We start from the raw sequence: 27,881 nt of genomic DNA, 5'->3' as shown, positions 1-27,881 counted from the left end.
TTAAATGTTTCAAAACATAGCTTCCAGTAAATGATTCTCTTAACCCGGTCGTGGTGTTGACCTATATGATTATATTCAGGTGAGTGGTTAGGAATCTAATAGCGAATTCGTTTATTATTCAGTTCCAACCTGGATCGGGTATCAAGATTGGGTCTGCTTGTTTTCTGACAAACGTCAGTTTGCTCGTTTGTTTTTAAACCCTAGCTCAGGTTGAGGTTCACACTGACAAAAAGTTCGGTTTCGCACTGGGTTGGAACTGGTGTTAACCCCGGTAATAAGCGAATTCGCTATAAGGGAGTAAATTTTACCCATATGAATGCAAAGTACATACATATCGTCTTTTTCTCCACTAACAGCTCCTCTTCCACTCAATCAAGAAGCTATCGATTATTGCCGTGGGTCTGAGCGAGAAGCAAAGCCGCATTTAACTGATCCTGAGCCTGATCCGAACATACGTGGTTCAAAGACAGTCCAATGAAGTTGGCGGCTACGACAAAAAGGCAAACCCTGACCTGGATTTAAGCAAGATGCAAGTGGGACTGTAAGTTAATGTTAATTTAATTAATGAAAATTAGGTGGCTTGTAACCTTTTCGTTTCCGGTTTTATGTAGGCAAAATCCACAGCGGAGATTGAAGATGATGACTGATTCACACCGTAATTCGATTGTTTTTGTTTCGTAATTGCTTTCCCTGTTCGGAGAGGAGAGCTACCGAATAATCTGTTCGCATCAGAACATGGAACCATCATGTTGCAATCGCTTTTGACCATAAAATACTACCTCCGGACATTGATGGAAGACCCCGATTCAGGGGAGCAACGGTGAACGAGAAACTGAATGGTGAACCCTTCCCAAACGAGGTCGTCAAAGCTGGTAAGAACGATTTCTCAGTCTCAACTGGAAGTACCAGCGAATACAACGTGCATTGCCGTTGGAATCCACCCGACTGCCAGTACCTGTTCCACGTTCGAACCGATGGACCCCCGTCCAAAATTGATCGTTCGATCCCCAAGGTGAAGATCGAGAAGGAAGACAGCCACGATGTCAACATGATCGCTAAGCTCGAAGCCTCGAAAACGACTAATTATTATAATTTATTATATATTTTGGAAACAAAAGAAATATATGTGTGACCTTTTAATCAAATTATAAAAACTTTAAATGTAATATTTATTTTAATTAAAAATAAAAAAAAAGTTATTATGTTGAAAATGCTTGGTTTTAAATTGAAAATATTTTTTTTCAGCTTAAAATGGCACATGTTATTTTAACTATGCAGAATTTTCTCGTAAAACCTATGTTTTGAATTAAACATAATCCACTTTAAATTTCTGCACTACCAAACTTTTTATTGGACAGTACTACAATTCTTTTTAAAAGCTTAAACTTTTAAAAGAAAGTAGCAGGAAACTTTTAAATTGACAGTTGACTTACTTACTTTGAAATGGGCCTATGTCCAAAACGTAAACAAACCAGAAAATGAATTTTAAATTTTGACCGCCATTATTCAATTCATATTTAAGAAAATTGAAGTATTTTAGGCATTTATATTGTTCGCAATAACAATAGTTACTGTATCTCAGTATACAACATCCAAAATATGCGAAAAGCTTTCAAAATTATATGAAAATCGATAACAATATAATTTCATAAATTAATAAGCCTTTTTTGTGATCTTTCAATGGATAGGCCCTTTTTTTTAAGCCGTTGTGCTTGTCATCAGAAATGGTAGGCCCTTTGCTAAGCCTTTTCGCAACGTCAAATAAATTCAAAACAAATCATCGGCCCTGCCTCAAGCAGTAGGGCCTAGCTTTGGTTTGAAATTTTTCAATCATCGGCCCTTCTACGTCACTAGGCTTATCAATGAAATGAAATAAATGAATGGTTGGCCGTTTCAGCGTGCGGGCTTATTAATGAATCGAAAAATTTCGTTGATCGGCCGTTTCGAAAATCGAGTTATTTTTAATGATTTTTCTCGATTATGCGGAACTTTCCTACACGATTAGTAGCTATCAAGCAGTGCTAAGGAATGGTATCAAAACCCGATTTGTTTACGTTTTGGACATAGGCCCATTTCAAATGTTACTCGAGATATCGAGTCTGTTAATGCTGACAAATAAATAAATGTTATAAATGTTATAAATAAAATATTGCGTTGCAATCAATTATTATTTTGCACGTAAATCGAATCAAAAATACAAGTCATTTGAAATGCTAGCTTCTAGCAAGGGTTGCAAGATAATTTAGGAACAAATCCCTGTTGCCGAATTGTATTTTGTTTTCTCTGCCTATCTCTCCTAGTATTTCTAGTATTTCTAGTTTCTACCGGTTGATAATAGTGTTTCCGCACTTTTAGTCGCACTTCTAAACTCATTTATTGATTACGAGCAGATTTCCCTTGGATAGACCCTTTGGGTTAAATGTCGTATTATGACGTCACAAAAACCCACGATTCGAGCAGTTCCCCCTGTTCGCAAGATTTTGACAGCCAGTAAAAGAGTGATAGTGCAAAAGGCAGCAGGCAAGAGAAGAAAAAAAAGTGATCCTCTTTTCGTCGTGTCGTCTGTCTCGGACAAGGAAGAAAAAATTAGGCTGTGGTTCTTTCGGATTTCAGTTTTCCGAGCTTTAATAAAACATTTTTCCTTGGTTCTATCGATCCCTCAGGGTGTTCGATTCCGGATTACGCGCTAGCAGCTGGTGGTGAAGCTACAAACGGCAAGGTTGTGTGCTAAAAGTCCAAAAGTTGGGTGTAAACAATAAAAAGTGGTTCTCTCGGAAGCAGCAGAAAAAGGGAATAAGTGAAAAAGTTAGTCATCTTGTACGAGTGTTAACCAGCTTGTTGGTGAAAAATGTTGGCCCTGATCAATCGGATTCTGGATTGGTTCAAGAGCCTGTTCTGGAAGGAGGAGATGGAGCTGACGCTGGTCGGGCTGCAGTATTCGGGCAAGACGACCTTTGTCAACGTTATTGCTGTAAGTATCGCACAGATTGTGGAGGGTATGGCTGGAAGGGGGTGGTGGAGGGCTAGAAGGATCAAAGAAGGAGATGGAATGTGATACATAAGCAGTTATGCAGCCGCAACAATGAATCACTGCCCGAGAGCTCAATCGAGAAGCTCCATGGGTGTCGTTAGATGTTCGTGCGTGTGTTCAACATTGAGTTAATCTGGCTGCGTTGTTATCAGCTTGTTGAGGCGATAATGATTTAGAAAGCCATCATCCATCGTTTGGTATAGGGGGTAAGGGGCATAATGAGCATTCCCTTTTTCTCCAGTATTAAATATTGTTTGAGGAAAATTTCTACACAGTGTGCTAAGTATGATCCAAAATATAAGATTTTTTCGTGAAACTTCAATTACTTTCCTCTACTGGTGTGACTACGAAATATTATAATATTTCACCACGACTAATTAGCAGGACTGATAGCGGGTCACTTTTTTGAAGGGGGTCAGTAAAAAGTCCATATTTTTGATAAAAAGTCACTTAAGTCACTTTTTTCGCCATTCCCGCTTGCAATGTAAAATTCGTTAAAAAAAATAACATTTGTCACAGTGCTACAGTATGCTTAGTTCTAAGTTGGAAGTTCATTAAACTAACGAACGAAAAAGTACGCAGAAGCATCCAAGACACACTTCTATTTGCGATTTCGCACCTTTGTGGAGTCCAGATCCAACTGCAAAATTAAATAATCAGGGTGACCGGGTAATCGGGATAACCGGAAAATACCTTAAATTCGATGTCACCGGGATAAACTCGTGAACTTCGATGCCAATTTAAAAAAAAATGTGCTTCCTCTCTTTCAAAATCTCAAGACTAGATTTTCAGGATACAGTTACTTTGAAGAACTATTAAAAGAACTTTTTTCCAAAGCAGTTTTGAACAGAATTTAGAATAGATTCTAGAGATATGTAATACCAAGGTACTTCGGACAAAAAGTTCTAGGAAATTTTGGGATGAACTATACGAAGGTTATGACTAGATCTTCAAGTCGATTGTGTGAGATCAGTGTTTTTAAGTAGTTCTGTGAACAATTTCTTGGATACAACTTGGACTAGGAACTACTTCGAAAGCATTTCCAGATAAAATTAAGGAGAATTCCATGTGAATTTTCAGTAAAACTGAACAGTCTCAAATTCTCATGTCAAATATTTATTTCGCTACAATAAATATAAGAACCTTATTGTAACTAAAATATAACACTTCATCAATAAGCAGCTTTTGGTTTTATATAAAGTTAATCTACTGATTGGTTTAAGTTAAATTTGAATCCAGATCTCTAAAATTTCACCAAGTTCATGTACCTGATGAGTTTAAATTTGTATTCTTGTCAATGTCCACAAAATTTAACCCTTGGATCATTTTCGTCAATGTCCTAGAACTCTAGTTTTGTAGGTAATTCTGAGTAGAATTCCAAGGCAACCTTGAATAGGATTCAATACAAATTTTAATGAAAATTAATAACAGTTTAACATAACAGCTAACGTTAATTCTTAAAGAATAATGAGAAAATTTGAACGAGAAGGAGGATTTGAACGAAAAGGAGGACCATGATCATTCTGAGGAGAACTTCAAGATAATACAAAAGAGAAATCTAGGGACATTCTGAGGATTTTAAAGAGGTTCTGGGACAAAAGGAATCCGGAGCATATTTCCATGTGTCTTTTCGGAGAATTCATAGAGGGTATATGAAGTGCGAAACCGAACTTTTTGTCAGTGCGAACCTCAACCTGAGCTAGGTTTTAAAAACAATCGATCAAACTGACGTTTGCCAGAAAATAAGCAGACCCGATCTTGATACCCGCTCCAGGTTGGAACTGAATAATAAACAAATTCGCTATGAGTGTAATTCCTATCGAACCTCAAATGAATTCGGTTAAAAATTCCAAGAGGGTTCTGACAAATTTTGTGGACCAAGAACTGCAAGCTATTTTTTAGGTGAGAATTTCATAGTTGTGAGTTGAATTCCAAGGAAAGGGACAATATTCAACGGTAGTTCCAGAATATATTCAACGAGAATAATTCCAACGGATTTCTATGGAATATCCTTATAAAATTCTGAGCTAAATTCAAGTGAATTTCGAGGAGTATTCTAAGGATCCCGGTGTTACTCAGACAATTCAAAGGAGAATCCCAGAAGCATTGCTGCCTTTTCTGGAGCAGCATGAGGTGAATTGCCTATTCTGGCCCGACTTGGCAAGCTGCCACTACTCAAATTCCACCAAACAGTGGTACAGCGAAAATGGTGTCACAGTGGTTCCCAAGGCCAATCGAGGAATACTGGTCAAATGTGAAGCACATACTGAAGAAAAAGGGTGGAACTGCAATTGGCCTGACAAATTTCAAGTGGAAATGGAATTTGGCAGCCAAACAAGTGGGAACAGGGCTCGTGCAAAAGATGATGGGCCTTGTACAAGACTGCAGAGTTATAACATGTTATAACGCTATCTATTGAACGTCAGAGGAGAGACAACATTATAAAAACGATGAAGAAGGAACGGAAGACGTACGCGGAGGTGGAGTCAAGATATCCCAAGCTGACTAACCGATTCGAGATACTGGATGTAGACGAGGAATACCCAGAGTTGGAGACAGGGGCCAACGAGAGTTCAACAGGCGAAACTAATACCGGTCGGACGGGACCGACCTTCGCTAGCCGAGTAAAAGCAACCATGAGGAGGGGTTCCAAGGCCCAGGTTTTGACGCCAGAGAATTCGACGGAACAGTTTGAAAGGAACGAATGGGCCACACACACTGAGAAAACAGTGCAAAACGCATTCAACGCTACGGTAGTGGAATCCATACTGGCACAGGTACGACAAGATTTGTTAAGACAGCTGAGGATCAGGACATGGTTAAAACCGTTAATCGAGCTGCGAGACGAAATTTCAAACCGTATGCGTACTGGTACCTCATCGTTGGACATGGATCAGCTGATAATGCACATATTTGGAAGAATCAATGACATCATTGATGGAGAAGTACAATCAAACGGGCAAATAATGAACGGTGGAGAATCGAGAATAGTACAGGTAAACAGAAATGGCGCCGAATAAAATTAAAATAATCCAACACAATATTCAAAGTATACGTCCAACGGATACCAGAGACGAACTATACACTTTTTTGATGAAAAACGAAATAAAAAACTTTGAGATGGTTTCGAAAAGAAGACCGGAGGGGTTTGGAGGAGTAGGGATTTTGATGGAGAATACAGTCGGGTTCAGAGAAATTACACTGCCAGATTTTGAAGTTCTTGAAGCGGTAGGAGTCAAAATAGTTAGTGGAATGGAACCGATGAACATATTTTCAATTTACCTTCCACATGGTTCGAACTTAGAAGCTATTAACGACCTTAAAAAGCTCTTTCAATGGCTAGAACTTCAGGAAGGAGAAATAATAGTAGGTGCTGACGTGAATGCACATCATGCCAGTTGGAGCCCCGAGTACCCGGAATGTCAGAGAGGTAGAACTTTTCACAGTCTAGTGACTGACTCGAACCTGATAATGCTCAATGACGGTTCGGCCACAATGAACTCCCCTCCAGGGACTAGAGAATCAGCGATAGACGTAACGTTAGCCACAGCGGGAGTAGTTAAGAAGGTGACATGGGAAGTCGTGCCAGAAGAATTCGGGAGTGCTCATTTGACCATCAGCCTAGAGATGGGAAAGGAAAATCCAGTGGTGTACGGAACTTCGAAGAAGATAAATAAAGACAAAGCAATAAGATTGCTCAACGCGAACCGGCCTCAGTACATCTACGACCCGGAAGAAATGCAGGATATCTTCGACGAAGCACTGGAGGAGGCATCATATGTAATCAGCAACAAGAAGAACAATTATTTAAAGAAGTTTTGGAACAAGGACATCGACGACCTGTACAACACCAAGAGAGAGGCGCTGCGCATGTACAATCGGGACAGATCAAGAACAAATTTCATCGAGTTACAACGAAGGAGGGCGATGTTTAAGAAGGCGTTAAGAAAAGAAAATAGAGCATATGTGAAGGAACTGAAGGAGAAGATCGACGAAAATTCCCCGGCAAGACAGCTGTGGAACATTGTGAAGGGTGTCGACACTGGGTTGTCAGGAGGAAAAAAGAAAGTCATCGTAGCCAGCCGAGAGTTAGGAAGGGAGCTGATGGACTACTTCTTCCCTAACACGCCTAGTGAGGTTTTCTGCCCAACTGCGTCAACAGCGAAATATCTGGAAGGTTTCGAAAACGCATTGAAGGACTATGAAATCTTGCAATGTATTAGAACGAGAAAACTTCACTCAGCAGCGGGAGAAGATGGACTATCGTACTACATCCTCAAAGGACTGTCACTAGACTTGCAGTTGAAGGTCAGTGAGATGCTGAATCAAATTTTCATGACGGAGAACATCCCCGAGAGCTGGAGACGAACAGAAATACGACCCATTACGAAGCCTGGAACCGATCCGTCGTTGCCTAACTCGAAAAGACCGATTGCGCTCATGAATGTTAACCTGAAACTGATCAACTCAGTGGTAAAAAACAGAATATCGCAAGTCGCAGAAATAAACGATCTTATTCCGATGAGATCTTTTGGTTTCCGAAGTAATAGCTCCGCCACAACATGTGTCAACTATGTTGTGAACACCATTCATGAAGTGAAGGCCCAAAACCTGGAGTGCTTGGTCGCATTTCTAGATGTATCTAAGGCAGTGCTGATAAAAATCCTTTCTTCTACACTCAATTTAGCTGAAAATGAAGAAAACCTTAACAGATAGACTAACTACCTGCATGAATTTGAATTTTGATATAAACAAATTCCCTTGATCTAGGCAAGCTCTGAGTATCAAAAATGACATTTGTTTTTCTCATTCGTAACTGGATTCTCATTATCGCCTCTGTTGTTGTAAATATTGATATTCGTCTTCATCTTGGTCGGGATGATATTGAGGATCAAATGCAAAATGATTATTTTCATTTTAAACAAATATAGCGCTGAAGAAAGTGGTTTTTAGACATAAGTCGACGGAAAATTATTGCCTCAAGCTGAACTGATGATAATATCGATGATTTAGAGTGTGGTCGACAATATTCAAAATAATCATTTTGCCCAAAATGTCGTTGATTATTTTGCTTTTGAGGATCACTTCTGATTTTGACAATTTTGGGTTTGATAATCGAGCACTGGTGGATATCAACAAACGCGTATTCGCTGATGTAGAATAAACTCATTTGTTCATTTCGCTCGTTTCGTAACTACGAAGATGTTCAAAACAAACGCAATTCATCGACACTGGGTTGAAGCGATACTCCTTGCATGTGATGATAAATGATAAAAACAGACACTGATCTAAGGCATTCGATTGCGTTAACACAAACCAACTGCTGGTAACAAGGGATCAAGGGATTCCTGGGAAACTGATATCATGGCTGCACTGTTACATGAAACACAGGATTCTTGTTTTGAAGACGGAGGAAGGAGAGATTACGAAAGTGGTGAATGACGGATTGGCCCAAGGGTGCCCGCTTTCTCCCGTTCTGTTCAACCTCTACACAGCTGCGATACATGAAGTAAACAACGAGGATTGCGAACTCGTGCAGTTCGCAGATGATTTTTCACTCATAGTGAGGGGGAGATCGTTGGAAGAAGCGGCGGAGAAGATGAACGTGGTATTGAGTACTGTTACGGGTAGACTTGAGGCGATAGGGCTGAAAATCAACCAAGCAAAAACGGCGATAATCCCATTCACAAGGAAGAACACGGAACACATCAAAGTTAGGATCCAAGGAGTCAATATAGAACTGGTGAATACACACGTCTATTTGGGTTTCACCTTAGACAGGGAACTCCGCCATCGAAAACACATAGAGGCAGTTAACGAAAAAGCCAGCAAGAAGCTTCCACTTCTAAAACTTCTCGCTGGAAGGAATAGGAATACGGACGAAAGACAGAAAAGCGAAATGGAAGTGGGAGTTAAATGAAGAATGCGACTACTGTGGAGAAACGGAAGATCTAAATCACTTGCTTTATTTGTGTCACAAATACAATAACATTCGCTGCAATTTTCCGGCGCTGGAATATTGTAAGTCTCTGGAAGACATACTAAAAGAAAAATGTGAAGCAAGCATGACTCAAATAGCAAAATTCATCAAAATCTGCAAAATATAAATTTGAATTAAAAACATGCCAGCTGGCAACAATGCTACTACGACAACACCGAGGCGAGATGGACCAAACTATGGTCTTAGCCGTCTGTAAAGACAACCACAAAAAAAAAAAAAAAAAAAACGCTATCTATATATAGCAACACAGAAACTACCATCAAGATAGCGCTATAACATGTTATAACCATAGAGGTAACTCTAATACAATTAGGTCCCGAAGAAACGTGCTCAACTTTTTGGCTCACCTCTGGTACTATCTTCGGTCCCAAGCTTGTCGAATCACCCCTCGAAACATAGGAAAAACCAATAACCCCTCATTTTATCTGTCAAACTTTCATAGCGAATCAAAACAAACATTGCGTAGTACTAGAATTTCGACAAGAATAGGGTACGTTAATCGTTTGCTTGGGACCAATAGGCTACTAAAGTTGTGAGCCAATTTAAAATCGTTAGTTTCGTATTGATTGTTGTTATAACTCTGTAGTCTGAACGTACTATTAGAAAGCTCTCAATTAACCACTGTGGAAGTGCTCAAAGAAAACTAATAGCGAATTTGTTTATTATCCAGGTTGGAACCAGTTCCAACCCGTGCGAACCCGAGCTTATTGTGAGTGCAAACCTCAACCTGAGCCAGGTTACAAAAACAAACGTTCACACTGACGTTTGACAGTCAACAAGTAGACCCAATCTTGATACCCGATCCAGGTTGCAACTGAATCAAAAACAAATTCGCTATAAGTTAAGGGCCGGCGTAAAGACCCAGTAGGGACTTAATAAAGCCAAAGAAAAAAATCTCGCTTGGATGGAATAGTTTTTGATTGCTTACGTAGGTGGTAATGATTGAATACTGATTCAAAGGTACTTAGAGAATCAATTCTTCATTGTATGCCTAAAGGCCTGTTTAGCTCAGAGAATTAGCCTCTCGGTGAAGTAATAGTTTTGTGATGTAGCTTCAATGGACGATTTGTTTGAACTACTTAGAGTAAATTCTTGAAAGCTACTCTAAATGATGTAGACTCAATGTTTGGTCAATGCCGAGTCAATATCAATGGTGTGTTGGAGACTGGCAGCAATCTAATTGGTGTCGGGTAGCTCTGGTTTTTCGTCCGAATGCCATTAAGAGCTCCGTTTATCTGCAAGCGTTTCTCAAATGAAGATGATCGATGCTTAGGCAAAGCAGTTCGAAATCATCCAATCGAATGAGGTGCCCTTGATAGTGCATCGTTACTAGTCTCATTTTGTTTAAATATTTTACATTTGATTTTGAGAATTACCAGCTCTGCTAGATATTGCAGATATTCGTTATTATTTGTATGGCTAAAAATTCGTAATCCAACCAAATGTCTGACATTTATTTGCCTTGATTTGCCTGCTTGTTTGCGTTCTATACTTAAATCATAATGAATTTCCCGTTCACCTATTTATATGCTAACCGAGGTTCCGCCTTGACATACATACCGTCTCATTTTTCAAGCTGCTGCTTGTTTCTTGCATTATTAATTTGCACCAAGAAAGTTCGCCATTCCTTCTTATAGGGCTTCTCTCTCTCTCTCTCTCTCTTTTATTAACCCAGCCGCCTACAGACGTCGCATCCAAATATCGAGCAATGTAAAATTAACCACACTCACCTTTGTTTTCATCTCTTATCTAACATTTCAGTCTGGTCAGTTCTGCGAGGACATGATTCCGACCGTCGGCTTCAACATGCGCAAGGTGACGAAGGGCAACGTAACGATCAAGGTGTGGGACATCGGAGGCCAGCCACGGTTCCGATCGATGTGGGAACGGTACTGCCGCGGGGTCAATGCCATCGTGTAGGTGTCATGCTTATCTCTCATCAAAACTGATAAAGTGCATTTGTCTGATAACGGCGCTTGGAAAAAGCGTGGGCGAGATTTACGACCGTATTATAGCAAACCAATTTCCTTACATTTTAGCTACATGGTTGATGCGGCCGATTTGGATAAGATGGAAGCTTCCCGGAACGAGCTGCACTCGCTGCTGGATAAGCCCCAGCTGGCCGGCATCCCGGTGCTGGTGTTAGGAAACAAACGGGACATTCCCGGAGCGCTCGACGAGACTGGCTTGATAGAGAGAATGTGAGTAGCGACATCTGTTTTGTATAATATCTGTAGTAATACCTACTACTAGATCCATAAATTGTTAGGTAATGGCCCTTATTACGAGTGTCACTTCACGGTGAAAACGAAATGAAGTGTACACTTGTCATTCACGGTGAAGTGATTGCCGTGTAAATTAAATAGGAATCACTTCACAGTGAAGTGACATCGATAATAAGGGTGATGTGTGTTTGTTCGATTAAACCTTTCCTTCCCATGGTAGCACAGGTAATCCAAAACTTTTCGTAGTTCGCATAAAAACGGGAAAAGTTGAATCTGTGCTCATACACCTCTCATAATCGCAGCGCTAGCTGGTGATACCAGCTCGCTGATCAACTCTTCACTTGCGTTGCAACTCCGACAGTTGCCCTTCTCTCGACACATTTTATCGACGATATTCTCCACGTCAAGGACGGGCGTGACGATCTCGACTCCTTTGAGCAGCTTCAGCGTTAGCACGCCGTTGTACACCCCGTTCCAGAAGGTTGCAACAAGGATGGAGCCTTGTGGAACTTCCGCTGTGATCCTAATCGATTCCCGTCCCATGTCTGCCCAAATGAAAAATGTGCTTGAAAACGAAAACGAAAATCCTTGTTGGGAGGAAATTGGAGGAAAACCCCATTGATTTCGAAGTTTAGAAGTTTTGGCCTAGATTTAGTATTTAGCAGCAGGACAAATCAGTTGAAGTCACTGTTATGATCAACAAAAGATCCAATAAATGTCTTAGGGAAAGCCGGATTCTACAAAATCTCTTGTCTAGATTGCAATAAAATCTACATTGGTCAGACGAAAAGAACTTTGGAAACAAGGTTCAAGGAACACATCGCAGAGGTAAAAAAGGCTAACAAAGAGATGGATAAAGGACTTCATTATGAATTTAAATCCAAGGTTGCAGAACATATCTTTACAAAGGGGCACCATTTGACAAAGGATAACATTAATATCCTGCGGAGTGTATCTTCGCCTTGGAAACTAGACGTAGCAGAAATACAGCTGTGTTCGATAAAATAGCAGCGCATGCCGATTTTCATACAAAATGGTCAACTTTGACATGATGTAACTTTGTTCACTTATGATCAATTGAGCTGAAACGTTCGCCAAAGAACTACAAATATATTCAATTTTTCGATGAAAAATATTAAATTTTTATAAGCACCTGCCGGAAAGTGAAACACCAGGTAAAATTGTTCAAAATAATAGATGAAGTCTGCAAGTAGTAGACGAAATACGCGTATCTGTCAAAAGATAAGCAATTATATAAATATATTAGATATATTAGAATCTTTTTACTTATGGTTTGAAAACTTTGATGGTAATGGTTATGCCCTCCCCTTGGCTAGGTTTTGCACCTTGGTGCTGGTGGGCGGGCTTAATTCATGCTTTATAGTGGAGTGTTGGAGACGGTAGGTTTATGGCCGGCGTTGCTGGCTCATGCCGCGATAGAATTACTAAGCTTCCCCTCTCTGATGAACCACTGCATGAGAAAACCAAAGATCTAGTCCAGCAGTGATACTATCACACTTGTTACTCCTTTGTTTGAGAGCCGCGTTGTAGTACGCTTACGTATAGGCACTGACGTTGGGTGCGATACTGGCGGGTTTTGCCGCAGTTCACTCTTATTTTATTTATTTTTACGCAGACAGATTTATTTGGGTTGCAAGGGAATAATTATACTATTGAAATATTTCAGAAAGTGCCCAAGTGCTCCTTCTATTTGCGAGACAAGCTCAGGAAACAATGTTAAACGCCATTTTTGTACATGGTATTGTAACAAATCTTATATGTGCTTCATTTTGATTTGGAATAAGTGTTTGAACTATGGCTCGAGGTTTCCACTGTGGCGTGCTTCTATTGTGACACACTCATATGTATTTTTGTGGTGCGACATAGTGGAACCATGTGAGCGTAGTTGGAGCATTTACCCTATATAATTTAAAAATCAGCTATGAAACTAATTTCAAAATGAAGCATTTTAGTCACATGAAGGTGTTAACCTGGGTCGAACAAAGATATAATAAATAGGTATAGGTCAAAATCAAAAGTACTTGAAACACGTTTAGTTTTAGATTACAAGCACAAGTACAGGTACTTAATAAAGCATGGGTTATGATTGATTAGGTGAATTATAATAAACTAGGCAGAGCAATTGGAAAAGAACTTCTTTATTGAACGAAGGTTTGTGAAGGAATGAATAAATTAGTGACACGAATCTTCATGGGTTGCTACATGCTTGTTGTTTGGACAGAGTTGATCGGTTGCTACTCAACATCCCCGCTCAACCGAACAATCCCAGTTTTTCTCGAAGAAATGTGAACGGTCCTCTTGGCAAGGCCTTCGTGAATATATCAGCTGCTTGCTCATTGGTCGGTACGTACATTATCTTGAAAGCACCTTCTTGAATCTTCTCGCGCATGAAGTTGTATCGAATATCTATGTGCTTCATATGTCTATGGTCTCGGGACTCCTCAGCTATTCGAATGCAAGATTGATTATCTTCAAATATTGGTATGGGATGCTCGAACGTAGAACCAAATTCGCACAGCAAGTTACGCAGCCATATTGCTTCACACATCGCTTGACTAAGGGAAACATATTCCGCTTCTGTTGACGACAGGGCTACAGTTGCTTGCTTCTTTGTATTTCAGGATACCGTCGCACCATAAACTTGGAAAACGTTCCCGGAAATTGATTTTCTGTCCTCTCGATCATTGCCCCAGTCGGCATCGGCATAACCCTTCAAAGGAATCGCATCTTCTCGTCGCTGATAGACTAAACCAAAATTGATCGTCCCTTTCAAGTAGCGCAGCAGTCGTTTCAGGTGGTTCCAATGGGTGTCAGTAGGGAAAGCTTGAAATCTGCTGAAATAACTTACAGTTGCGCTTATGTCCGGCCTTGATGATATCGTCAAGTAGGTCAGACATCCAATCAATTCGCGATACGGGTGTGTTGTTGGGTTGTCATCCTTGTTGGTGTCCAGCTTCAAATTCGGGTCCATTGGGGTACTAACGGGGTTACAATCCTCCATACCAAATCTTCTCAACATGTTTGCAATGTATTTCGGTTGGCTGATCTTCATTCTTCCAGTCTTGAAATTTCGTTCGACCTTCAACCCCAGATAGTGTTTCAGTTCACCCATGTCCGTCATTTCGAAATTCTTGGTCAACATCGTTTTGATTTCTGCTACAGAATCCAGTGAGTTCGAGACAATGATGATGTCATCCACGTACAATAGTATGTACATTACAATCTTTTCTTGTCGCTTCCAATACAAACAGCTATCCAATTTTGATCGTCGAAATCCGAGCTTCAGTACATACGAATTGAACTGTTCGTTCCAACTCCTCGGAGCTTGCTTTAACCCGTATAACGACTTCTTCAAATGGCATACTAGTTGAGGATTGTCGCTCTGCAGTCCTTCAGGTTGACGCATATAGATGTCTTCCTTCAGCAGGCCGTTCAGGAATGCCGTCTTCACATCCATCTGGTGCACATGGTACTGCGCCTGATTCGCCACTGCAAGCAACACCCGAACAGTAGTAATCTTCGCCACAGGAGCATATGTTTCATTATAGTCGAATCCTTTCCTTTGAGAATAGCCCTTCGCTACGAGGCGTGCCTTGAATCGATCCACGTTTCCAGCTTCATCACGTTTGACTTTGAAAACCCACTTGCTGTCGATGATATTCTTGCCTGGTGGTTTCGGCACTAGCTCCCATGTTCCGTTCTTCCGCAATGAGTCAAGCTCGCTGTCTATGGCATCTTTCCAGTCCGACCAGTCGCTTCGCTCCTTCAGTCCAGCTATTGTCGTACGCCTCTGCACTAAGTGCATACGCCATCACGGAATCATCAATGGTCTCGGTAGCACCTGCAAAACTTTGATCGGCAGAACTCGTCCCAAAGCTGGTAATGAAATCAAGGAACTTACCGGGAATTCTGCGCTCCCATCCGCTATGCCTCGTGAGCACTTCTGCCGAGCAGTTGTCACGTTCTGGTTGCGAAGGGAGCGCGCCGGTTGGTTCCTCCTCCTCGTCAACAACTTGAACGTCGATTGGTTCCTCCAGCTCGTCAATCACTTGAACGTCTGCGGTTGGTTCTTCCATCTCGTCTTGAACGTCTTCTGTTTCTAGTTGTTCCTCTCGGCAATCATTATCTCCAAATGGCATCGGCATCGACTTCACTGTAGCTTCAACGACTTGTCGCTCGTCGAACACAACATCACGAGACGTGAATATCTTCCTCGTTCTAGGGTCCCAAATGCGATATCCATTCGTTGTATATCCTACCATCACATTCTTCGAGGTTTTAGAGTCCAGCTTGTCACGTTTTTCTTTGGGTATCCACGTATACGCAATCGATCCAAAAACGCGCATCTTGTCCACGTTTGGTTTCTTGCCATACCAGATTTCATATGGAGTTTTCTTTTCTTGAAGAGCAGACGTCGGACTTCGGTTCAACACATATGCAGCAGTCTGCACAGCTTCGCCCCACATTGATTTAGACAATTCAGCATCTTGCAGCATCGACCGGGCCTTCTCCGACAGTGTTCTATTCATCCTTTCTGATACTCCATTTTGTTGTGGACTGTACGGCACCGTGAATTCCAGTTGAACTCCTTCAGCACGACAGAAACTTCGAAACGATTTGCTGCTGTATTCTCCTCCGTTATCGCACCTGAGCCTAGCTATTTTCACGCCGAAGAATGCTGTCACCTGGGCATGGTAACGCTCGAACATCTTTTGAACTTCGTCCTTTGACTCCAACAAATAGACTACGGTGAAGTGGCTAAAATCATCGATGAACGTTACATAATATCGCTTTCCGTTCCAGGTAGTCGGAGTGAATGGTCCGCACACATCCGAGTGGACCAATTCTAGCAGTCGGCTTGAACGTCGTTCCGTCGATTCTTCAAATGCTTGCCTAGTCTGCTTCCCAGCCAAACATATTTCGCAGATACAACTATTTGGCCAGTCTTGAATTTTCGAAGAAGTTTCAACCATCGCATTCTTCCACAGACTCTTCAGATTACCTGCGCCAAGATGACCATACCTTCTATGCCACAAATCGAACCCATCGCTTTTGAACACCATCGCACTTGCGCATCCTGCCTCACTTCCGTCTCGGACAAAAATATCTAACGCATACAATTGACCCAATCGCCGACCAGTACAGACAATACGACCGTCCTTTTCTAAAGTCACCTTTCCGCTGACGATCTTGACTGTCATATCATTATCTTCCAATCTCCGCACCGAAAACAGGTTGCATTGTAGCTCCGGCACGTATAATACCTCGTTTACCACGGCAGGTTGCTTCTTTCCATCGACCAGCATATCCACTCTTACGGTACCAGCGGTTTCAGCAACAATAACTTGGCCAGACTTCGCAACAGCTATGTGCATTTTACGCTTCAACGAATGTAATTCTTCGAACAACGATTTGTCTTTCAACATGTCCAGGAACCACTCTATCTTCCGATTCTTCGACGAAGTCAGCAATGCACCACTGCCAGCGCTCGTAGTCGCAATGAAGGCCACCTCATTTTCGCTCGTAACATTCGCTCCAGCTTTCTGCCGTCGTCCAAATTTGCCTCCAGATTTCCAGTTCTTCTCTCGATCCTTTCTGTCGACTTGACGGTTCTCAGGACATTCAGCACGCTTGTGTCCAACACGACCGCAACCGTAACACTTGTAGCCAGCTTTTCTTCCAGCGAACGCAGATTCACCACTGCCGTTTTCTTCGTAATTCGTTGAACACTTACCGGACCGCTTCACTTGCTCATCCAACAAACGTTTCTTGACGTATTCGAGAGTTAATTGATCGGGCTGCATGGTTTCCAAGGCAGTAATCAGAGCTTCATAAGATTTCGGCAGGGCTAACAAAAGTTGACAGACGACGTCTTCTTCTTCAGTCTTCACTCCTGCAGCTTTCATCTCACGAAGTACCTTCTCGAACTGGAGCAAAAATGACTTGACGTTCTCTTCTTCCTTGAGCCGCAACTCTTGAAACTGCTTCCGTAAGAATAGTTTTCCAGCGATTCCGACCCTTTCAAAGGCGTTCTTGAGCGCATCCCAAGCTTCCTTCGCAGTTCTCTTATCCTTCACATATTCCAGCTGATCTTCGGCTATACGGTGAATTACCAGGTTCTTGCATTTTCTGTCCTTGGCCATCCGCTCGTCCAGTAGCTTCTTCTTCCGCTGCTTCTCTTCAGCAGTATCACCCGGAAGTTCCCTCGCGTACTCTTCGTCAGCAACAGCCTTCTCCAGACACTCCAGCAAGCCTTTGTCTTCCATCAATACTTCTATTCTGAACTTCCAGTTCCCGAAGTTTTCGCCGTTAAACAGCCAGAATTTGTCGTCGCTCATCTTGAAGTCTTCTTCAGTACGAATCAAACGACCGTTACTTCACTATCGATTCCGGTTCCGCTCTGGGCCTATAACCTAATAAACTAGGCAGAGCAATTGGAAAAGAACTTCTTTATTGAACGAAGGTTTGTGAAGGAATGAATAAATTAGTGACACGAATCTTCATGGGTTGCTACATGCTTGTTGTTTGGACAGAGTTGATCGGTTGCTACTCAACAAATTAGACATTACAATAATTTATTAAATTAGACTATTGAGATATCATAATCATCAAATGAACTTAAATAAAAAACTTCACAAAGTCTTATAACATTAAGTAGATTAACAAAAGAATTAGGATGCGGGAGGGTCCGCTTAGGGAGGCAACTAACCTTTAAAATTGTAGATAAATCTTCCTATTTAGTCTTGAACTTCAATAAGAAAACGCAAGCAGACCAATAGCATTAAGCAGATTAACAAGGAGAGGAATAGTTTAGGAAATAAGTAAAAGTAGACAATTGTGACAATGTGACAATTAATAACTTTTAAACTTTTGGAGGTATTGTATCCCCCTGAGTTTGTTGTACTCGATTACTATATTATTCTCTCAATACGCGAAATCTCTTATATATGCGGTTAAACCATTTGAGTTAACTTATTTCTTAGTGTTCAAGTACTTACATTTGTAAACAGCAGTCAATGTTAATCTATGAACTAAACCCTATGTAAAATCGATTTTTCCTTATGTGGTATTGATGCATGTTTAACATTTCGCGGCTGTCGGAATCAACGCATCTACGTCTACGGAGCTTACGCAGAAGTGATTCGCAATTCGGTAGAGCTTACCAAAAGTTTTTTTGAGCTTATGTAGTTAAGAATTTGTTCGGTACGGTCGCGATATTTTAAAATGATTGATACGTGCGGTGATATAACTAAATTGAAACAAAGCTCAATAATAAAATAAGTAGAATATCTAGGGAGGTAACCAAAATTAATCAACTTGCCAACATAGGCTATCACATTTATTTTGGTGGCACTCTTTAAATAATAATAAGCCTTTTACCGAGAGCCTTAATTCGCGCGTTTTCGTAACTTACATAATTTAGATATTTCGTTCGAAACGGATTTACTTATTCAATCGGTTTACTACGCAGATGTATCTACGCGCACACGTCACAGCATTTTTTCCATAACTATCTTGAAACAATACACACGGAATCCAGTGTTCAAGCTGCCAACATAGGCTAGTCCTTCTGCTGTATTGTCAAAGATAGAAGCAAAATTTATTCAAATGGGTCAAGTCTTGAAAACTAACCTGTCACGCACCTCCAGCTTGATACCCAATAAAAAAAGAAGTTTAATGGTAATGGTTATGGTAGTCAGTAAGGTCCATGGATGGTTTTGTAACATCGATCAACTTTATGTGGAATATATCGCGAATAAGTTGCCTGTAAATTGGGGGAGGTAGCTCATCGATTCTTCCGGTTCGCCTCCTAGCATCGTGCTATAAGGTACCAGGCGATAACCAGGGTAGTTGATCGATAGCTCGATGACGTTATTTCGTTGGCGTCTGCAATGGGAAATTCTCATAGCAGGCGTTGACGATGGGACGTTGTCGAGTTGTTGAATAGCAACTATCGTGGTAACTCACCGATTACCTGTCGATCTGCCAAATTTGGAAAGACGTCTGCATTGAATTGTCTCATATAATAATATTCCGCCCCTATATCACAAGAAATTGCGAGTAGCTGAGTGGAATGGAGATAAGTTAAGCATTGGGTACAGGACCAAGTCTCCCTGGGTGGTGCCAGAAGATGAGCGCAATAGAATCATCAAGTTGCCATAAGGCACGGAATGAGACTATTGCATGGCTGGGTAGTCAAAGTCTTCCATTCGTTAGTCATTTCAGGTGGATTAGAACAGGTTTAGGTTTAGGGTGGGCGTTGGCCAGATTTGGATTTTTCAGATATAATCCTAAATAGGACCTAGATTATTTAATACACTAGTAACCTCAACCTCTGTCACAATGTTTCATTGTGATTAATCAACACTCAATGGGTAAAATATCAAATTTGCGGTAAATTTGAAAAAAAAGGTAACTTGGAATGTAGAGCGGGTAGTGGACGATTCTGAAGCCTGGCCATGTGAGTGGGTTACGGGTTTATTTGATTGTACGTCATTTCCAAGTTATATATAGATACATTCATACCATTGGCATTTTGTATTTGAGATGAGACAGAGACAGGATGCGGAGGGCCCGCTTAGGGGGAGCGTAATCCATGTTATGGCTTCCATTTATTAAATAGTTCAGATAGGCTGGAAATGATAGGTTCATGGTGAGAAAATGTACCATATGGTGCCCGTTCACTGATCAAAATTAGTCAAATTTCATTTTGCATCTGCATATAATTGTAAGTTTAGGTTTGCTTTTGTAATTGTAAGATAGATAGTTTGCCTCATTTGGAACATTTAGTGCTGTTTCTCTCTTTTCAGCAAAACAGCAACAAAAAAAAACCTCTATAACTCTTCTCCATTCTTTTAATCTCCTTTAGAGATGAACTAGCCTAAGGCTAAAAATCTCTTAAATAAAGAATTAAAAAAAAAAATTGGAATGCTCGATCTCTTAAAGATAATGAAGACGAGCTATTTAATTTTTTGAGAGTTCATAACGTGCATATTGCCGTTATAACTGAAACGTTCCTTAAACCTGACCATAAGGTTAAGAAGGACGCAAATTACTTGATTTATAGAAATGATCGTCTTGATGGACCCTGTGGTGGCGTTGCCATCATTATTCATAGACGAATCAAGCATAACATTCTTTCTTCATTTGAAACCAAAGTTTTTGAAACTTTGGGAGTTTCTGTTGAAACAAAATTTGGACAACTTACGTTTATAGCTGCCTATTTGCCATTCCAATGCGTAGGCCAGCAAAAGAATTTTCTCAAGGGTGACCTCCAGAAACTTACCCGTCATAGGTCTAAATTCTTCATTATTGGTGATTTTAATGCAAAACACCGCTCATGGAATAATGCTCAAAGCAATTCCAATGGTAATATTCTGTTTGATGATTGTTCTGCAGGTTATTACACTATTCAGTATCCAAACAGCCCAACATGCTTTTCTTCTGCAAGAAATCCCTCAACTATTGATTTGGTCTTAACTGATTCATGTCATCTTTGTAGCCAATTGGTTACCCATGCTGACTTCGGTTCTGATCACCTTCCAGTAACTTTTGAAATATCCCAAGAAATAATTTCTAATCCCAACAGCTTTACTTTCAATTACCATAGGGCTGATTGGGAGCAATATCGAACATTTATGGAATATAACTTCGATCCAAACATTCCTTTGCAAACCAAAGATGAAATTAATTATGCTCTTGAATCTCTGACTACTTCTATAGTTGAAGCAAGAGCTGCCTCAGTACCAAAATGCGAGGTTAAATTCGATTCAATTATAATAGACGATGATCTTCAGCTCTTGATCCGTCTTAAAAATGTCCGTAGGAGACAATTTCAAAGAACACGCGATCCTGCCATGAAAGTTATCTGGCGGGATTTGCAAAAACAAATTAAAAAGCGATTCTCTGCCCTGAGGAACAAAACTTTTGAAAATAATGTTTCTAAATTAGACCCAAGTTCCAAACCCTTTTGGAAACTCACAAAAATTTTGAAAAAACCTCAAAAGCCAATTCCAGCGCTTAAAGAAGGTGGTAAAATTTTGATCACAAATTTGGAAAAAGCTCAGAAACTTGCTAAGCAATTCGAGAGTTCCCATAATTTCAGTTTGGGTCTTACTAGTCCTATTGAGAATCAGGTTGCTCGGGATTTTCGGAATATTTTCTCTCGGGAAAATATTTTTGATGATTCCTGGGGGACTGATTTGGACGAAGTAAGGTCTATAACTAAAAAATTTCAAAATATGAAAGCTCCAGGTGATGATGGAATTTTCTATATCCTCATCAAAAAACTCCCAGAGAGTACCTTGTCTTTCTTGGTAAAATTATTTAACAGATGTTTCCATTTGGCATACTTTCCTGATAAATGGAAAAATGCAAAAGTTGTTCCAATTTTGAAGCCGGATAAAAATCCAGCTGAAGCTTCTAGCTACCGTCCAATAAGTTTGCTTTCTTCAATAAGTAAACTTTTTGAAAAGATAATTTTGAATAGAATGATGCTTCACATCAATACGAACTCAATTTTTGCAGATGAGCAGTTTGGATTTCGCCATGGGCATTCAACTACTCATCAACTCTTAAGAGTTACCAATTTAATTCGTTCAAACAAATCTGAAGGCCACTCAACTGGAGTTGCTCTTCTAGACATAGAAAAAGCATTCGACAGTGTTTGGCATGAAGGTTTGATTGCTAAATTGAAAAAGTTTAATTTTCCACTTTACATTATGAAATTAGTTCAAAATTATTTAACTGACAGAACTCTGCAGGTAAATTATCAAAATTCCAAATCTAATCGACTACCTGTTAGAGCAGGAGTTCCTCAGGGTAGCATTCTTGGGCCTATATTGTATAACATTTTCACTTCGGACCTCCCTGATTTGCCTCAGGGTTGCCACAAATCTTTGTTCGCTGATGACACAGGCATTTCCGCTAAAGGAAGAAGTCTTCGTGTTATTTGTAGCAGACTTCAGAAAAGTTTAGATATTTTCTCTTCTTATTTACAAAAATGGAAGATTTCTCCCAACGCTTCCAAAACTCAACTTATAATATTTCCACATAAGCCCAGGGCTTCCTTTTTGAAACCTAGTAGTAGTCACATAGTCACTATGAACGGAGTTCCAATTTCCTGGTCAAACCAAGTGAAATATCTTGGATTAATACTTGACCATAAATTAACTTTTAAAGATCACATTGAGGGCATTCAAGCCAAATGTAACAAATATATAAAATGTTTGTATCCTCTTATTAACAGGAAATCCAAACTTTGCCTGACGAATAAACTTCTAATATTTAAACAAGTTTTTAGACCGGCCATGCTTTACGCTGTGCCAATATGGTCTAGTTGTTGCACTACCAGGAAAAAAGCACTTCAAAGGATTCAGAACAAAATTCTGAAGATGATTTTGAAGTTGCCTCCCTGGTACAGTACTACCGAAGTACATAGAATTTCGAATGTTGAGACTTTAGCACAAATGTCCAACAAAATAATTAATAATTTCAGGCAAAAATCGTTGCAATCCTCAATTGCAACGATTAATTCCCTTTATACTTAGATAAGATTTAGTTTTAGTTATTTAGTTTTAAGCTATCAATTGTTATACTGACATGCAGGTTTAAAAAACCTGTTTAAAATACTGAATTGCCAAGACAGGAACAATGTAAAAACGCTTAGATATATATCATAACAATTAAGGCTGGTAAGTTACTGTAGTAACTGGAGCACCTAGGTTAAAAATGAAATGTAATTTATTTTGAATTTGGAACAAATAAAGAGTTAAAAAAAAAAAAAAAAAAAAAAAAGAATTAAAAAAAAAAAAACTTTTAATCTCCTACTATCCCCTATAAATGTATCGGAAACTAGTGGGACTGTCTGTGCAAACAGAAACAGGCCTGCTAGTGAAAGAAGGTCGTTATGCTATACGGTCTAGCATAGGCCTACGGGCAGGTTTCAGTAGGTACACACTCGCTTAACGGCAGATTGGTTTACAGTGGTCGACCAGGGTGTGTGCTGATAAATTACAATTACAATAAGTTGCCTGTAAATTAATAACGACCAATTCGCGATATATTCCATGTAAAGTTGACTGACAATACAAAACCATCCATGGACCTTACTGACTACCATTACCATTTAAATTCTCAAACCTTAAGTTAAAAGGTTCTAAGATAGTTTTCTTTCCAAAAATGTATGGAGAAAACAAGAATGGTTCTTATCAACCCATTATTAGTAGGGTTCACTTCCAAAAATCATTTGTTAATTGAAAAATTCAACTGACAATTATTGTCTAAATGAATAAAACTTAAACTAAATAGTTACGGTTAACGGTACGGAAAAGGCCAAATACGTCAGCTGATACATTGAAGTCGAACATATAAAAGAGGTTGTTGAACTGCCGGCTGATTGCTCGAATTGGCCCGTGTTGTGTATAATTTCGGCGCCGTGGTACCAAAAACAGAAAGTCGCGTTGATGAAGAGGCCCCCAAGGGGCATACATATATTTAGCTGATACAGTAATGTTGGACAGTCAATGTCACCCGTAAACAGCTTTCCAGCGAACATAGCTTGAGCGACCGTCCGTCTCACCTCTAATAGTTCGATTCCCAGGAGACGGCAACGCTCCTCGTACGGTGGCAAGTTTGTTGGGTCACGCCAGTTGAGGAAACGAAGAGCATATCTCACAAACTTGCGTTGAACGGATTCAATTCTAGTGATCCAACTAGCATGGAAAGGGCACCAAACAACTAAACTTGACTCCAATAAGGATCGCCCAAGCGAGCAGTAGAGTGACCTGAGGCATAGTGGGTCACGGAACTCGCAGGCAATTTTGAAAATATAGCTCAATTGTCGATTAGCTCTGGAGATAATGTCATTGTAGTGGATTCTGAAAGTGAGTCTGTAGTTCAAGGTAACGCCGAGATCCTTTATGTGCTCTACACGAGCAAGACAGCGTCCGTAGAGAACATAGTCAAACATGATTGGTTCGATTTTACGGTGATAGGAAATAATGTGACATTTTTCGATGCTTAGACTCATCAAATTTCTTGAGCACCAGTCAGCAAAAATAGCTAACATATTCTGGAGATCCCAACAGTCTGAGAGACTTTTAATTATTTTGTAGATTTTCGTATCGTCTGCATAGAATACGCGGCATCCTGATGGTATCAGAAAGGCGACGTCGTTTAAAAAGATCGAAAACAGTAGCGGTCCTAGGTTACTGCCTTGCGGAACTTCCGAGTTGTTTGAGAATACATCCGATTCCGACGCGCCAATCTTAACCCGTACATAGCGATTCACCAAGTAAGCGGTCCACCGTGTCAAATGCAGCTTTTAGATCCATATACGCAGCATCGACTTGCCATCCTGAATCCATGCATCGCAAACAGTTACAAGTAAACTGCACCAGTCGTGTTGTTCTCTATCGATATAATTTTTGCAACACGCGAACAGAGCATCATTTACAACGGCACCGGTGGTGTAGTGGTAAGCGTGATTACCTCTCACCCCAGCAGGCCTGGGTTCAATCCCAGTCGGCGCCGCCGGGATGTCCTGAGGCATAACATCTCTGATCACGCCTTCCTTCGGATGGGAAGTAAAGCCGTTGGTCCCCGGTTCATGAGTTGATGGGTCGATAGGTAGGGTCCAGGTGTGGGAGCTGCCTTCCTGGCACGTCGGTAGCATTGGTGCTCAGCACGGAAAACAAGATCGACGGAAAAAACAAACCAAAGGAAAAAAAAAGAGCATCATTTATGATAATCTTGAACAGTTTTGAGCAGGCACACAGGGAGGTGATTCCACGATAATTTGCGACCTTCCGTTTATCTCCTTTTTTTGTAGACTGGGAACAGATTAGAAAGCATCCAGCGGCACGGGAACTCACATTGCTGTGCCGAAAGATTGAATAGCCTCGCAAGTGGAAGGCAGAGACTGGCTACACAACGTTTTAGAACTGATGACGGAATGCCGTCAGGTCCGGCGGTGAACGAGAGCTTCAGTTTGCCTGTGCGGCTATCACCATGACTTCTGAAATGCGCGGAATATCGAAACTAAACACATCACGTGGCATCCCAACAGTAGCATCCAGCACTTGTGCCGGATTCCTTCCGTTTGGAGTTGACAAACGACCAAACACTTTTCGGATACGTGCGAAGGTTCGCTTCATTGCGTCTCACGTGTCGATTATAGAGAAAACGATTGTAATTTCGATAAATATGACTCTCAAAATTGAACAGCCGTTTGTAGTACGGCGAGCGAGAGTTACAATAATTTCGGAGGGCAGCGTTGACGTTTTAGCACGCTTTGACGTGGGTTGGACCAAGGAGGCTTTTGCGGGGGTCGTCGTGCTGGGACAATGCGTAAAATAGCATCTTCCAGTGCAGCACTGAAAAAATCCACAGCATAATTCACGCTAGCTGCTATTTCCATAAATTGCCAATCAATTTCCGCAAGCGCATTGTTCAATGCAACATAATCAGCTCATCGAAAGTCCAAAGAGTAGCATTCAGATGACGGCGTAAAAACAATCGGCGAAGGTAAACTAAATGAAACGACGAGAGCGGGATGGTCGGCATCTAGATCAATCAGTGGCTCGACCGGCAAGGAAACAGAAGTGCCCGGTAATGCGGAATCATTTGCCAGGACAAGATCTAGCAAACGTCCATTTCGGTTCGGAGAAGTATTCGCTTGTGTGAACCCGTAAAAGTTAAAACCGTCCAAAAGAGCACAGCAAGCAACCGGCATATGCGAACGCAGTGGATCAATTAATGGTGTGCCACTGTATGTAAAGCGCCGCTGCAAACCAGCTTGATTGTAGTCGCCAAATACGAAAGCGGGAGAGCAGGGAATTAATTGAGAAGAAATCGAGCCTAACGATTCCACATGCTCACGGATGATCGTGCAGTTGTTTTTGCGTTCAAGGGGCAGGTAAATTGCGCCTACGCTAAGCTTGCTTTGTGGAAGTTCTACGACAATCCACAGCTGTTCCAGTTGATTGGAAATGGGTGACGTACTTACGTAGCTGGCTAGTCTCGTTGATACTGCAATCAGGACTCCGCCACCGCGCGATTCTTGACTGTTTAGGGAAGACCGGTCAGTTCTGAAGACGAAATAGAGTGACCCGTAAAATTGGCGATGAGTAAATTTGGTCGTCCAGACACGTTTCCGTCAGCACAATTAAATCATATTCGGCCTCCGCAACAGCCAGCAAAAACGAGTCGATTGTAGTTCTCAGCCCACGCACGTTTTGGTAGTAAATCCTGAGACCAATCGAGGAGCAATCACGGGAGTTGGAAATCGAAAGGACATCAGGTACCGAAAGCTCGGAATCGCAATCATACTCGCCTGAGGTTGCAGGCCGGAAGCCCCCGATACCATCACCGACCACAGGACCGGGACGATGAAGATGACGGATGTTAACAGCAAGCGCGACTGGGTCGGGAGGTTCGGAAGTTTCATCAGTGCCTGTTTTAGGGTGTTCCGGATCCGAGGAAGAGCAGGTGGCGGCATAAACCTGCTGGCAGTTGGCAGGACGGATGCATAGACATGATGTGGCTAGTGCGGAGGCCGCAGAACAGCTAGAAGTTGAAGCGGTATAAGGTAAAAGAGAGGCTGAATCGTCAGTATACTTGCCAGTAGTAGCTGTTTGGAAGACCCCCGACCTACATCTACACTCAGGGCCGAGACGACTATGCTGAGCGCTGGCTGGAATAAGCGCGACTGAGGCAGAGAAATCGGGGGCTTCCACAGTACAATCCACGATGCGTCTCGGTGGTGATGGTGGTGGTCTAGAAGCAGTAGAGGTAGCAGCATTATTCTTGCAGATCGTGGAAACATCGTGCATAGCGGGTTTGAAGACCCCATCTCCAATCCCACACACATATCCCGTATCCGATCATACGGTTAAAACTTTATCACATATTACGTTCCATAACCATTTCAGGTAAAGTTTAGCAGGGATTATAAGCCATTTTTAACAATTTTCGGTAAGGTCAAGATATGGTTTGCGTTTATGTGGGCGTTTAAAGTATACTTTGGTGCCATAAAACCTCTGAAAAAATGCGTGGGTTAGAAAATATAAAAAAAAAGTTCTGGCAAAATCGGGTTGCTTTAAATTGAGGTTTACTTAACAAGCTTTAAAACCCTGTTTGAAATTAATTTATTTATTTGATAAGGCTCTTGAGGATTCTTGTTCACTATACAAAACATCTTAAAACTATAGTCAAAAGATACACTTTATCTTCCGCTATCCAAAAACCTTCCTCCATCAGAACGGGATCCGCTTCCAGTGGTTTCATTGTACGGCAGTATCGCCAACGGCAGTATCGCCAGAGGGCTTCCATTGCAGCAATGGACGCAAAACGTGGTTACTCTGTTTGAAATTTTTATTTACTGAGTTAGAGTCGCAAATCGCTATTAGGTCAAGGGGGGCGACTCGATCTAAGATGCAGGAAATTTTTTGCTTTGCTGTTGTGAGATGCCCTCGCGCTTAATAGATATGATTTTGAAGATTTCCTGCAAAAAGGTGGAGAGCGATACGAGTAGATGGGTTTAGATGCTCGTAGATTGATTCGCTTTCGACCATTCAAAATCGAGATTTAGATGTGTCGCACC

At 41.0% G+C, this 27,881-nt stretch overlaps 2 protein-coding genes across 3 annotated transcripts in view; both read left to right on the top strand.

Annotated features, from left to right (window-relative positions):
- Positions 1-2,506: 2,506 nt before the first annotated feature.
- Arl8 (ADP-ribosylation factor-like protein 8) overlaps positions 2,507-27,881 on the top strand; it is a 29,425-nt gene continuing 4,050 nt past the window's right edge. For both annotated transcript variants that reach the window (XR_010517405.1, XM_065216418.1), the window contains exons 1-3: positions 2,507-2,971; positions 10,794-10,948; positions 11,072-11,233. Coding sequence is in view for 1 of the 2 variants with exons in the window: in XM_065216418.1 (XP_065072490.1) it covers positions 2,849-2,971; positions 10,794-10,948; positions 11,072-11,233 (440 nt within the window). In the remaining variant the exon portion in view is untranslated. The remainder of the gene's footprint in view (positions 2,972-10,793; positions 10,949-11,071; positions 11,234-27,881) is intronic.
- LOC135717590 (uncharacterized) lies at positions 5,482-9,274 on the top strand. Its single transcript, XM_065239720.1, has 3 exons — positions 5,482-5,626; positions 6,336-7,247; positions 9,231-9,274. The coding sequence occupies exons 1-3, from the start codon at positions 5,482-5,484 to the stop codon at positions 9,272-9,274; spliced, it is 1,101 nt and encodes a 366-aa protein (XP_065095792.1).

This window comes from Ochlerotatus camptorhynchus, unplaced genomic scaffold, assembly GCF_037179485.1.
Source record: "Ochlerotatus camptorhynchus isolate MF236.1 unplaced genomic scaffold, CSIRO-AGI_Acam_v1.1 ptg000062l, whole genome shotgun sequence".
Taxonomy (NCBI): Eukaryota; Metazoa; Arthropoda; class Insecta; order Diptera; family Culicidae; genus Ochlerotatus; species Ochlerotatus camptorhynchus.
Note: the sequence above shows the minus strand (reverse complement) of the source record. Positions and strands in the feature narration are given on the sequence as shown.